This window comes from Microtus ochrogaster, unplaced genomic scaffold, assembly GCF_000317375.1.
Source record: "Microtus ochrogaster isolate Prairie Vole_2 unplaced genomic scaffold, MicOch1.0 UNK4, whole genome shotgun sequence".
NCBI classification, from domain to species: Eukaryota; Metazoa; Chordata; class Mammalia; order Rodentia; family Cricetidae; genus Microtus; species Microtus ochrogaster.
In genome coordinates, this window is record NW_004949102.1 from 13,893,992 (window position 1) to 13,908,041 (window position 14,050).

At 48.0% G+C, this 14,050-nt stretch overlaps 1 protein-coding gene across 1 annotated transcript in view; it reads right to left on the reverse strand.

Moving 5' to 3' along the window:
* Positions 1-2,961: 2,961 nt before the first annotated feature.
* Creb3l2 (cAMP responsive element binding protein 3 like 2) overlaps positions 2,962-14,050 on the reverse strand; it is a 114,477-nt gene continuing 103,388 nt past the window's right edge. Inside the window, exons 9-12 of the mRNA XM_005365832.2 lie at positions 7,909-8,008; positions 7,512-7,638; positions 6,098-6,314; positions 2,962-4,322 (exon numbers count right to left, since the gene is read on the reverse strand). Coding sequence (XP_005365889.1) covers positions 4,247-4,322; positions 6,098-6,314; positions 7,512-7,638; positions 7,909-8,008 — 520 coding nt within the window. The 3' untranslated portion in view covers positions 2,962-4,246. The remainder of the gene's footprint in view (positions 4,323-6,097; positions 6,315-7,511; positions 7,639-7,908; positions 8,009-14,050) is intronic.

Genomic DNA, 14,050 nt, shown 5'->3' on the forward strand with positions numbered 1-14,050 from the left:
GAGAGAGAGAGAGAGAGAGAGAGAGAGAGAGAGAGAGAGAGAGAGAGAGAGAGAGAAGAATACTAGCATTAGTGTACTTGGGTCTTCCGAATGGCTACCGACAAACTGGTTTTCCAAGTCCCTCTTATTCTCCAACCTTTCCTAGGTCTCAGAAAGCCTGCTCTTCCTTAGTAAAACTGCAAAGTCTAAGGAGTGAACAAATGAATGAGTGAACGAATGAAATGTGAGTCTGGCTCCTTCCAGCCCCTGCTTCACTGCTCTCTCCACGCCTGCCTTTGGGGGTCGGAGTGTAACTTATCCTATCACCCGTGTGCTAACTGCTTCTGTGGGAAGCGTTCATGTCAAGTGGCTCTCACTAAGACCCCACCACCGATGGCTCCACAGGTCCCAACAGACTGCAAGCAAGTGCTGATCTCATCCAGGTTTCTCAAACACTTGGCTCAGCGGAAACAAATTAGCAACTAAAAGCATCTCTCCCATGTCCATGCCTCCACGCTGGCCAGGGTCAGGCAGATGTCTGCTCCTCAGGCAGAGGACAAGATGTCTCTATTCCTTCACTGGGCTCACAGACACACCTCACAAGGCACGCATGTCCACAGAAGCTGGCTCAGAGATACTTCGATTCTGTTTTGTTGCTTTCCCTGGGCCTGGGCACATGGGATGGAAGGGACATGAAGTGCTTTAAAGAACACTAACGAAACATCCATGGTAAAAATAATGACGTGGGCTCTGTACCGGCATGATGAGGAACCGGTTCAGTATTCCCACTGTGTGGGACATAGATTCGTAGCCACTATGGGGCACCCAAGTAGAACTGATGATTGAGGGGGGCTATCTGTTAACCTGGCATGAACAGCTTAAAAATGATGCGGCCCTGAAGCTGTTTTCCCAACCCACAAACATTATTGCTATGGACCAAAAGGTTATCCAATTTTGCCTGCACTGATGTCAGATCCCAGCCCGCCCCCACCTTGTGCCAGGAAGGAGCAACTGAGTTCAGCTGTCGGATTTTTATAGAACGCTCTCTTTCTGTGCGCTACACTCCAGAGTCCTGACACTTCAGAGGCTCTTCCTCAATGCCCGGTGCTGGCTCCTCTCATTTACAAGATCCATTTCCCAGTGTGAAGTTGGAAGCCGTGAAAAGACCCGAGGGAGGGGGCAACTGGGTTACTCGGCTTTCGTCTACAGAAAAAAAGATGACTTGTTCTCTAAATCTTTGTAAGACATCTCCATCACTAAAGTGATCTTAATGTGTGTGTGAGTGTGTGTGTGTGTGTGTGTGTGTGTGTGTGTGTGTGTGTGTGTGTGTGTGTGTTGGGGGGATTGTTTACAGGATAGAAAAATACAACCAGCAGACTGATTGTTCCGGCTCCTCTAACGGTCTAGCAGTCTCGGGCATTTTCAAAATTTCAATTCAAGGTGTAAGGTCTGCCACTATTCAAAACCTTCAGAGATATTCGGAAGTCATTGACTGGTCTACGGAACAGCTCAGCTGGTGGGGAAAAGACCAATATTCGAGCCTTAAACTTTGAACACGAAGTGTGCACACACCCATTAATTACTAGCCACCCCTCCTGTCTTATGCCACTGGGGGTCCCCTGACTGAGTATCCCAGAGGGGTCACTGCTCAGTCCCCTCTAGTCACCCAGCCGGCAGCAGAGGGCAGAGGGCCGAGTTTTTCTCAACAGAGTGGCAGTGTTGGCTGCCGAGGGCTCCTTTAAAGGGCTGTTTGAGTCCTCTGGCTAATGTCCCACGTCTCTAGTTACAGATTCTATTCTGGAAGGCCAATTTCCCGCAGACAAAGGGCCCTGCTGTCTGGAGACAGTGACATCCAAGAGTGGGCAGAGAAGGAAATAAAGTTGTCAGAGAACTAGACACGACGAGTCATTTCCTTCTCCCTCCTCATCCACAAACGGGGTCTCCACCCTGGACCTCCAGGGACATCACAAACCAGGGCTCAGCTCAGCAGATGTAGAGACATCAGTCTAAAACCCCACTTCTGCCCTTCACTGCGAACTCCCCCTTTCCCACCACACAAATACTACCTCACCCTGGTTTCTGTCTCCCTTTTTAGGCTCTCACGGGCATGACATTTTAAATGTTTACTATGTATAAACATCTGGTATTGTAAAGAACAGGATGGGCCAGGCCCAGGAAGATCAAAGGAAGACAGAATACCAAGGAAAACAGAAGCAGGGCACCAGCAACCCTCCTCTCTGTACAGTCCCGGTATCTGAGCATTTAAGGGACAGTGACAGCCCTGTGGGCAGCAGGGCTGCCGGGATCACAGTGGCTTGAGGGGCGTCTCACACATTACAAGGTGAATTTAGCCATCTGTCGGCCGGGAAGCTACCATGGGAGGGAGGGACGTGCCGAGGGAGGACTCCCTATCATAACCTGGGCAGGCCAAATAGGAAGCTGCTCATGGAGCACGGCAGCAAACACTCATGCCACCAAATCCTGTATGTGACATAGAATGCAAGGACCAGTGTGGACATAATCCCTCTCAAAATGAGAGAGAGAGAGAGAGAGAGAGAGAGAGAGAGAGAGAGAGAGAGAGAGAGAGAGAAGACAGAGAGGCCAAAACTAAAGGCCCTTCAGCTGCTGCTAAAAATAAAATACAAAGTGTAAGCACATTTCTTACATAAAATCTTTTACAAGCTAGGAGGAAAACACTTATAAAGAGTCTTCTACCTTATACATAAAAGAGTAATTTCCATTTCTTATTTGTATGAAAGAGAAAAGGATTTTTTTTTAACTACAAATTTTACGATTTAATCATATAAAAAAAAAAGGAAAGGAGTTTGAGGGTTCATCATATCTCTTTGGGTGAGCTGCAAAGTAGCCAAACCTGACTCTAAAAGGTATGAGTGTGGGTGCACAAATGTCCCCAACTCCAGCCCCCCCCCCAGTTAAGGCAGGTGGAAAAATGTCCCCAACTCCAGCCCCCACCCCCAGTTAAGGCAGGTGGAAAAATGTCCCCAACTCCAGCCCCCGCCCCCCAGTTAAGGCAGGTGGAAAAATGTCCCCAACTCCAGCCCCTGCCTCCCAGTTAAGGCAGGTGGAGCGAGGGCAGAAGCAAAGGAGGGAGGTGAAGGAGGAGAGCAGGCAGGATGCAGGACAAGCTAGCAAGGTTGTCAGCAATGCCTATTGTCAGGGACAGGGCTTCCCTTCTCTGTCCCAGAAACACACAGAGAGAAAGCGAGTAGCCGTGGAGCCTGGAGCCTGAACAAGAGGACAGCGGTCCATCGTTCCCCATGGATTCATCCAACAGGGGACACATGCTTAAGGGGATTTCCCAGTGGCGATTATTTTACAGGTTTCCAATTTTAAAAAGGAAGGAAAGGGAGACAATAAGGCATCAGTTAGAAAGACTGGAGGGGGGGGGGTGTGTGTCCCAGGTCCTGGGGACTCTCCTGTTCCAAAGGCCAACAGAAGACTTTGATTGTTGGAAGGGGTCATGGGATTTCTTTACTACGATCAATCAGCAGGGAGCTTCAGCAAGCTAATAAATACTATTTACAAATCGGGAAGGGAGGCCAGGGAGACAGAGTGGCTGTCCAGTGGGGATGCAGGCTGTGTGTGTAGTGTGTGTGTGTGTGTGGGGGGGTATCCTACAAGCAACACAGTGGGCAGGGTGGCCTGGAGGAGAAGAGCCTGACGCCTTCAGGAATTGCACTTGCGGCCTGAAAATATGGTGGGAGTCCTGTCTGTCTGTGCAGGCATCCAATGCGGGTTCCAGGAATGAAGAGAGAGGCTGGAATGGCATTCAGGCACTCTCAGTGGGGACAGGGCCACACTGGAGTCCTGGTGAGCAAGGGAGGTCAGCAGACTGGTGCTTCGCCACTCCCTGGTGTGCTGGTGGCATATCTGTGGCCAGAGTCTGGGGTCTCAATTGAGCATAAGTCATGCAAGTCTTCTTCGACGGGGTCACACCTCACAGGGAAGGATCACGCAGTATCTTCTTGATACCAGTGGAAGCAAGCCTGCTCCTCCCACCCCTACCTCACCCCTACAATACTCTTCTATGGCGGCAGTAAGAGAAAGGGACGGAGAGGTTGCCAGCTCCTTTCCGTAGAGCCATAGGGTCAGGCAAGAAGAAACTCCTAGGCTGGTCTCCCATACCAAGCCACGAGCACTAGTCCACATCCTCCTCAAGGTCCAGGGGTGACGGGGAAGCTTATGGGCGAGACAGTTTGGGGGTGCACAGCTGGAATCAGGAGGAGAGAAGGCTGGAGGCGGCGCCCTAGAAGGTGGCGTTCACTCGCCGCTCGAGTTCCACGACTTGGAGCGTTTCATTCCCTTCCAGTTTGCTGCTGACCCTGCGAAGGCATGGCACGGAGAACGAAGTATTAGTCAAGGGATTCTGTTAACATTCTCAGATTTTGTATCACCTGTGACTGAACCTGTGAGTTCAGTCACAGGTTCAATCACACCTTTGTGGGCTGGCCCTGGCAATGTCTTTTAAACGCCCTAGTGTTATTCTTTGCTCCTCCAAATCTCCCACTGGTCACATGCTCACCTCCACATCCCCACCTTTATCTGGGCCCAGAGGAGACCCATGATTCTTAGATGCTGACTTATTTTAAACTGCTTTCAAAGTTGCTACCTGTTTATTAATGGCCTCAATGCCGTAAGTTACGGGAAGGAGAGTGAAGAAGGATAAGGGCTGACATCTGCTCTAGGATTAAGAATCTCAACAAGGACTCTTTTAAAGAGTCAACTTAAAATAACCCAAAATATATACCACAAAATAGATACATGATCCAAGTCTCCCAGCATTACGATGGGAGCCAGGAAGGCTTTATGATTTGAGAGACATTGTGGTAGACTGAGAGAGCTGAATGGGGCTTCTACACACTGAGCCAGGAGAGCATCCGACTGCTCGGTCCCCCAGGGCTTCCAGTGCTGGCTCCAGGTTCTCTCCATAAAGGGGATAAGGTTGAGGCTGTACGTTTTGGGATACTTACAAGGTTTGTTATGATAACACATATGGGCAGTGGTGAGTACTAGTAAGTGCTAAACATGTGCATGTCATGTATACATACAAAAGCACCTATGATTATGAACTCTACCGCACAGAGTTAGGAAAGAAGTGAAGAATCCGAAGTGAAATCTTTGCTACGGACCTTGGAGCAGCCCTGCTTCTGGGCCATCTAGGAGCACAGATTAGCTAATGCATCAGTTTAGCACACAGTTTTAGTACACACGTGCTTTCTGTGTTGACCAGAGCCCCAGGTATCCTCATGCACAATAGCAATACCTTGAGATCGCATCAGCTGTTATGTTTTCAAAAGGGTCCCCACCCGCCAGATGTGGGAGAGGAACAATGCATGCAGAATTGGAGCCACAGATGGATGACTTTCAATGGGGAAGACATACAGAGTTTCATCAGCACTGCCCTCAATATAAGCATATAATGTACACAGGTGAGCATCCCCCATCCCAAACTGCTCTAAGTACGAAAACTTTCTTACCTAGCATAGATAAATTGCACATTTAGACTTGGGTCTCATGCCCAGGACACTTCATTATGTATATGCAAATATTCCAACACCTGGAATATTCTATTCTAAGTACCTTGTGGTCCCAAGCATTTTACACAAAGGGTGGTCCCTTTGCAGTCACAGCTGATTCCTGTACACTGATATGTAAATGGTTGATTGTATTGATACCCAGCATAACATTCTCTTCCTCTCTAGAATTGGATCAAAGGTGCATTTGCAGAACAAGCTCTCTGATGTCACCAGGCTTTTTTCTTTCTTTCTTTCTTTTTTTTTTTTTTGGAGACAGGATCTCATGTAGCCCAGGCTAACCAGGAACTCACTATGAAGTTGAGGCTGGCCTTGACTCACTGACTGAGAGGACTCACACCCCTCCTCCTCTGCAGGGCCAGGGCTGCCAGCTCTGAACTGACGGCCTGGATACTGGATTAGCTCAACCTAGACCTTTTCTCAGTTAACAGCCATCAGCAGACTCTCCCCGGTGCCAATGCCTTAAATGGATCCCGAGAGAGCTCCGGGAGAGTAGATGCCCTCCCACTGGGGCTGAGTCATACTCCACCATAAGCCACAAGGTCTGCGCCTATGGGACTCACAGGTGCTGCTGCAGCGCCAACAGCACTGACTTCTCCAGGCTGGTCTCATTGGAGATGAAGAAGTGGGGAAGATCCACCTCTGGCAGGGCCTCCAGCCCGGACGCCCTGAGCAGGGAGGAGCCTCTGTCCCAGCCCCCAAGCTCTCCGGCAGAGGCTGGGCTGGACGACTCCTCCAGGGGAGAATGCTCCTCATAGATTAGCAGATTCCTGGACCTCACTGGAGAAAGAGCAACAGATATTAACAGAATAGCATAGGAGGCCCACGCGAGCCCTTTACTCCCAATGACCAAGGCCAGTGGCGGATGGCAACATGTTCCCATCCTCTGGGGTGGAGAGGGCCAGCTGGGTTGGGCTCTCTGGAAAGGCTTCAGGTTTCAGAGTTTATGCAGCAAAAATGATACCAATTATACAGGCTGGAAGGACAGCATAAAAGCAAACAACTGCAAAACCACCTTCCCCCCTCACTGCCTTCAGGAAAAATGTCTCTCATCCCTACCCATAACTGTCTCAGGGAAAAGAGTTCATGGGAAACGTGGGTCAAACACTTGGAGTTGTCAAAGCCCAGACAAACAAGGAAGCATCCCCCAGAAAGCAGGTCTTAGAGTCTGCAGAGATAGCCCAGAGCTGAGCCCAAAAGTCGGAAGCAGACAACCCCTGTTTCATTATAGGGCCGTCACACAGATGACTCTGTAGCCATTTCCTGGACATAGAAACTGTGTGCCCATTAGCTTCCAAAATTTAGAGCTGTTTCCCTCAGAAAAAAAGTTCCCAAACAGCCAGTGAAATTATCTTAATGGAATGTCATTTTATCATGCATCTGGCTGGGATATAGCTAACTGCTGAAAACCACAGGCTTTCTGAGGATGGCAAAATTGTCCCTTCCTCAAAGTCTGTGTCTCCTAACTCTGTGTGTGTTGTTACTAACACAGCTGTGCCTTTCTGTGCATATTCCTTCTTTATTATCCCTCTGTTTTCTAAATACTCAAAAGACATCTTTGGTCAAGGGGCGGACAGTGTGTGCTGCCAACGTGAACACCAGAGCCTCCAACTTCTCTAAGTCTTGGGCACGGGGCGGGCCAATGCTTTAATTCTGCCGCGAACTCCTACTGCAGTGGCATGTAATTCTGCTCAGGGAGTCAGAGGTACAGAGTGATCCTGGGATGTCAGAAAAGTTAAATGTCCTCCCTACTCTCTAGTCTTTCAAGAGTCACATCCCCTCACATCTGAACCCAAAGTTGGGGGGATGTGGGTCAGGCTTTCCTGGTGCTACACAAGGGTGTCCAGTGGCCACTCCCAGAACACCCCACCTGTGAACAGAGACTCTCCGCTTTTACACACTGGGCTTGCATACGAGATTCCTTGCAGAAAGCCGGGAAAGCCAACTGTAGGCAAACAGAACAAGCTGCTGACTTACCCACGGAGGCTGTGTATGGCTCCGACAGGCGATGCTGGCTGGGCAGAGCCATCTTGGTGGCTGAGGGATAGGGCCCATAGCCTTGAAAGAAGCTGCCAAATGCAACAGCAAAGCACAGCACAACGACCTGGAGACAAGGACAGAATGTGGGGAGCTGTAGACCCCAGACTTGGGGAGCAGACTCTCGGGAACAAGCCACCGGGAGCACTGGGAGAAAGAACACCCCTCTGCCAGGGGACAGATCACACCCTTAGTCCTGTCCCTGCAATGACATGCAGAGGGGAAGCCTTGGAACAGAATGTATGGTCCCTTTGGCTTCATTCACTCTTTGCATTTTCAAGGTAGGGGAATCTGGACATAGGGGGCTGGCCCGAGGGAGTCCCTCTGAGAAACTCACCATGAGGCAGGTGCCAGTCTGCGTGCCGGCTAACTTGCAGGTTCGAGAGACCTTCCCCATCACCAGACCCTGAAGCTTCTGAAGCTGCTGAAGGAGAGTCCTGCCGAGGTGACAAAGGAAAGCCAGGAAGGGGCGTGTGAGCTAGCAATGCTCTGAAAGATCTCCTGCAGAAGTTATGGAGGCTCGGCATCTGCATCTGAGCTGGGTCCAGAGGGGCTGCTTTTCTGGGGGAAAGATACTGCCTGAGGACCACACCTGCTGTTGTCATCACTACAGAGCCCTCTGGAGCTTCAGATAGAGCCTCAGTGACAGCACCACAGCCTGCCCTGTTCTTTAGCTGCTCTGGGGAAGAGAGGAGCCCCCAAATTACCCAGACAGGGAGAAGCTTGTTTGTCAGTTAATGAGAAAAAAAAAAAAAGACACACTGATTGGATGGTCACCATACTTTAAAGTTTCTGTGTCCCCTCTAAGTCCATATGTTTCAAGTGAACCTGCAATATGATGTTAATAGACAGGGGTCTGGGGGAGGTGATCAGACCGTGACAGTGGAATCTTCATAACAAGATTAGTACCCATATAAGGGGCTGAAAGTAGATGTCTTCACTTTCACTACACGAGGACACAGCGAGGAGCTACCTTCTTTTTATGCACCAGAAGGCAGCCCTCGTCAGACACCAAATCTGCCAGCACCTTGATCTTGGCTGCCTCGGCCTCAGGAACAGTAAGAAATAAATTCCTGTTGTTCCTAAGCCGCTCCATGTATGGTATTGTGCTACAGCAGCCTGGACGGACCAGAGCAGTGGTGATTGCAACGAGACTCATTTCACCAGGAGATGCACTTGAGCTCTAAAAACCAAACCGTGAGAAGGAAGAAATAAAACCAAAAACCAGCAGAGAACAATTGAAGGAGTGGCCGGAGGTGGTGGCTGTGACTGGAAATGGCCAGTGCATCGCTGAGAAACAAGTGTCCAGGGCACACCGCAAACAGAGGGAGGGAGAAGGAGGGGGGAGAGAGAATGGGGGGACAGGATTTTTATTCCCCAGACAGGACAGGAGGTGAGTACAGCAATACATGCTCCGCATACAATCAAGATGTAGTCAGAGATCTTCCCTGCAAATCCTAAACCAAGAAAGATAAAACGTAGCGGGGCTCTGGCAGGGGTTAGGGTGTCCCCCAGGAATTCAGTGTGACTATCAGGAAGCCCAGGAGGCCCTCCTCACCCTTATCTCCTCTGCCCAATGCCAGAGTACATGACCAAGTGGAAAGGTTTTATGAGAAAAATGAGGTCTCCTGGGTATCAAAGATTTTCAGAAAAATGCACACCATAATGTCATGTGTCAGGCAAGAACAATTCTAGAATTTCCTTCAGGGCTTCTTCCCATCATAGCTATCCCCACAAATGGCTTTCCAATGCTGGAAGCACTGGCAGGCTTTTCTAAGGTCTGCCACCCTGGCCAGTAACAAAGGCTCAAGCTCTTTAGTTTAAACACATCAAGTGCAGGCTGGCTTTAAGGGTGGTTTTGCCTTCTGCCATTTAAGTAGTGGTGGGATTGGTCAATGAATTGGAATAGCCCTCAGCACACATAGTAGAAGCTTTCTGGACTCAAAAGAAGATTCCCCCTGTGGTCCCATCTACCTTTGTTTTCTTTGTGGAGTAATCTCAAGATAGTGAAATAATATTGACTACAGAAGACTATTGTACTTAATCATACTTTTCATTTTGGCTATATAAAAGCATGGCCAGATGTCGTTAGACACGACCCGTGTTCATTTATCAAAGTGGGATATGTTTTAAAAGCACACTGCATGTTGTCAAAGCTTGAGAAATACTGATTTTATACATCTACTTTAAATTCTACTCTAAAAGTTTATCCCCAAGAGTTCCCGTGCTGTAGAACCTTTCTTCTGTCATTGAATTTATTCTCTCTTCTACCAAAATGTCCTCAGAACACCTCTGCACAGCCCAAGAGCACAAAGCCCCACCACAGCATCAAATACTGAGGGATTTACTGCCTGGCCACGGGCTGACTAGAGCTCCTTCTACAGATGAGATTCTGCAAGCCATGGCATGCATGGGATAGACTGTTATCCGAAATGCCGGCCCCCAGTTCTAGCAAGTCCTGGGGCGTATATACGAGCAAGCCCACAGACAGAGCCACATCTTCCAAGTAATCAACTCCTAAGGTTGCTGCTTGCTAAAGTACAGCAGAGACCTCACTGTTTCCAGTGTCGGCTGACACTCACTGGGTGTCTTGGCTCTGCCTTGAGCACTCTTGAGCCAGCAGGCAAACTCAGCTGTCCTCTGCACAGAGGTAGGTGTCCTCTCACGATCCAGCCTTCAGCTAGACAGACCCTTCCCAAGCTGGACCAATGCCATCTAATTTGCTCCAATGTCCTCTGGTGTTTTGGAAGCAAAACTGTCCGGGCTATTTTTTTTCCCCAACAATAATCCCTGTTTACCATCAAACATTCTACACTCCCTCTCCACCACTCCATGGTCCTTGCCCAGCTTCCATATTTTTTAAAATTTTATTAACTGATTAATTAATTCATTTCTTCTCCCAGCCTGGTCACAGCCCCTCTTCCCTCTCCCCAGGCCTTCCCCTCAACCTCCTTCCTGGTGCCCCCATCAACACTCCCTCTCACCTCTCCCCAGAAAAGGGTGCACATCACCCAACCCTGGTACACCAAGTCACAGCAAGACCAAGCACCTCCCCCCACCAAGGCTGGACTAAGCAACTCAGTGGGAGGGCGGGTCCCAAAGAGGGGTAACAGGGTCAGAGACAGCCATTGCTCCTCTGTTAGGAGTCTCACAAGAAGATCACAACTGTAACCTATGTACAGAGGGTCTAGGTCAGTGCCCTGCAAGCTCTCCGGTTGCCAGATCAGTCTTTCCATATTCATGGGAACTGCTGAGAGAAGAGATTTCCCAGAACAGCAGAAATACCCCTCCCTTCCAGTTTCTAGATGAGATTACTGGGGTTAGTGTCCCCTTCCCTAAGACAAACATTCTCCCACCAGGTCTTCCCCTGACAAAGGACTTCTAGCAAGGCAGATATATCTAAAGCCCCTCGAAGAATAAATGTCACAGTTTCCAAGCCAGACCTCCACTCCAACCCTCCCGGTTACAAGTGCCAAATGCTGGAAGTTTGGGGGAATCACTGAAGCCTGGCTGGAGGAAGCTGACTGGAGGGGCTTCACTTGGCAACCATCAGCTCATCCTTTCCAGACTCAGAGACATCATACACCAAGTCAGCTGGAAAGGAAACAGTCATTTAATGGGTCCCGATTCCTCAGAGTTTATAAGCCAGATCTTTAATATGAGCAAACACGCAGTCTCAAATACACAATTTTAGCCTGGCATCCTGGCAGAGTGCAACAGCTTGATGACGTGCGGTTTGCTGCTGCTTTTCCTGCTGGAGTTGGTGAAGGTGAAATGAAATGATGACGGATGTGTGCACGGGCACACATGTGAGTATGCCCAGCACCCCAGAGGTCCTGCTGGTCGGCACCCCTGCAGTATCCTGTCACTGAAAATCAGAATAACTCATTCACCTCAAGCCTTCATGTATGTTCCTTTGAGCCAGCAAAGTTTGGGGTATTCATGTAGAATCCACAAAACCACCATTTTCACCTTAAGAAAGTGAACAGTGAGTGAGTTTTAGGGGCTGAGCATGCTGCAGTGATAAGCAGCTACCACGGAGGACTGTAACTAGCGAGCCCCTGGGCCGGCGTGCCAACCACCTGACTCCACAGCCTGCAGACCTTCCAATATGTACAGCAAGTCCCTTACTCAACAGCCTAATGCGATTCACAGTAAAATACTTTTGAATTACACTCTCTTAACATCCAGTCACATTAACGTGACAGTAATGTGATTGGAGCGCAGTGCATAAAATGTCACTATAACAGACGACCCCAAATGGGAAAACCGCAACAAAACCCAGGCGAAAATAAAGGGCTATGGTAACAGTCGGTCCAATGGCAGTGAAGTGTGTACCAGCTAACACTCAGTTAATAATAATAAGAATACATGTGTGGAATACATGTTTATATGTGAGTATACATGTATGTGATTGTGTGCTTTTGTGTACCTGTGTGCATGCTGTGTGTACATGTGTATGTGCGTATGCATAAGTGTACTTGTGTGTAATGTGTATATATGTATACATGTGTGCATACATGTGTATATATGTGCATGTGTGTCTATGTGATACAAGTATGTATATGTGTGTACATGTGCATATTCATATGCTGTGCGTATATGTGTATACCTATTCATATGCATAAGTATGTGTATTTCTGCATATTGATGTGTGTACCTATGTGTACATATATGTATATATGTACATGTGTATGCATAAGTGTTATATGTGTGTATAAGTGTGTATACTTGTATGTGTTTGTGTGTATGTATATATGTACATTTGCATATATGTGTGTATGTGTGCATGTAAATATATGTACATGTGCATGTATGTGTGTAATAAAAGCAGAAAGGCAACCAGGAGAGGGGAGAGAGAATACCAAATGCAGGTGACTGGACCACAGAAGGCAGACAGAGAACAGCAGTGAAAAGAACAAACAAGAAGCAGGTACAATGAGAAACATGAGAACGCCATGATGGGAACTTACTTTAAAACACTCATAAACAGTACAGGAAAATAACCCCTTATGGAACTGCTTTACGTGCGTTCAAGATAATGCAAGTGATGGGAGGCTGTGATGAGCCTGCACAGGTTTTGGTGTCGGGAAGTCAAACCCAGGATTTATTTGTTTATTTATATTATTTATTTATTTAGATAAATGGAAGCGATGTGACTTCTTCTGTCAGACGCCAAGTGTAATGTAATCAGGCAGGCCAGTCCTGAAGACCTAAGACCTTTGACCTCATGCACTACTTGCAGCGATGCCATAAACATTTGAATTGTACCAAATATGAAACTTGTGGAACCTCTGATAATGATAAATATATATCCCTAATAAGTCAGTATCCATAAAAGTATGGATCGCTCTGGTGCTGCTGAGCGGTGCACGGATGGCAGGACAGGAAGGCTGGCTCTGAGCGCGGGGGGAGCCCGAGTTTAGACCTCACCATGACAACTCGGAGCCTCTAATCAAGTTACTTAAGCTGTGTGTGCTTCAGCAGCTAAGCAAAGCTAGTTCCGTAACCACATCAGCTAGCAGAATCACTCTGCCTGGGGAATCTGGTTTGCTGGAGCAATGCATCTCTGAAAAGCACTTGTCTCTTCACGGCTGGCAGACGAGGCAAGCGCCCTTCTCTGGAAAGCCTCAGAATAGAAATAATATTCTGAGGTGATGTGGGGCGTTCTATGACGCCACCAGGACAGATGTCACCACCTACAGCACTCAAAACTTGGATGACAACAGCCAATCAACCAGCCTGAAGGACTTGATGTAAGAAAGATCAGGTGAAAGAGAAATACTGCTTCAGAACGAGAGTTATAAAAAATGGCTAGAAGACCCCAGCAGTCCTCCAAAGTGCCATATGCATTTCCCATATTACTGTATTTTGAATCATCACGGAGTAAGACCAATTATGGCTTAATGAATTCTTGGGCTTCTGGGATCAAGGTCTTAATTTAGAGGGAGAAACACTTAACATACATTTTTATCTGGGCCAACAGATTTTCCACAACTTGTTAAATTGGAGTGCCCTATGCTTGATTGACAATGTAGATTCTTGTCCTATGCTGGAACGTAACAATAAACTTAGTGGCTCTCTTCATACATATGCTTGCAAAAGAGCATCAAAGGGAGCTACATCCCTGTCCCGAATAAAGCTTCACCCTGTGTCCTGCACAGCCCATCAAAGAAAAACATTCGAAGTCCACGAGTCCGAGATGCAATCTTACAGATGCAATGTCGCAGTCTCCAGAAAACGACACCAATGATCTGGTTTGTTATCTTTCTATTTGGCCTAATTTAGTTTCCCGCTATATCCTTTATTTCCAAGATGGAGAGAGAGCAATAGAAAGTCTGAAACATTACAGCTAGTATGGGTAAGCCTTTGAACAGTCGAGAAATTCATTTCCCACTCAAGTCAGAAACCAGGAAAAAGAATAAACTGATGGATCCCAGTCACAGAGTGGAGAGTCACCAATACCCTCTCGTGGACAC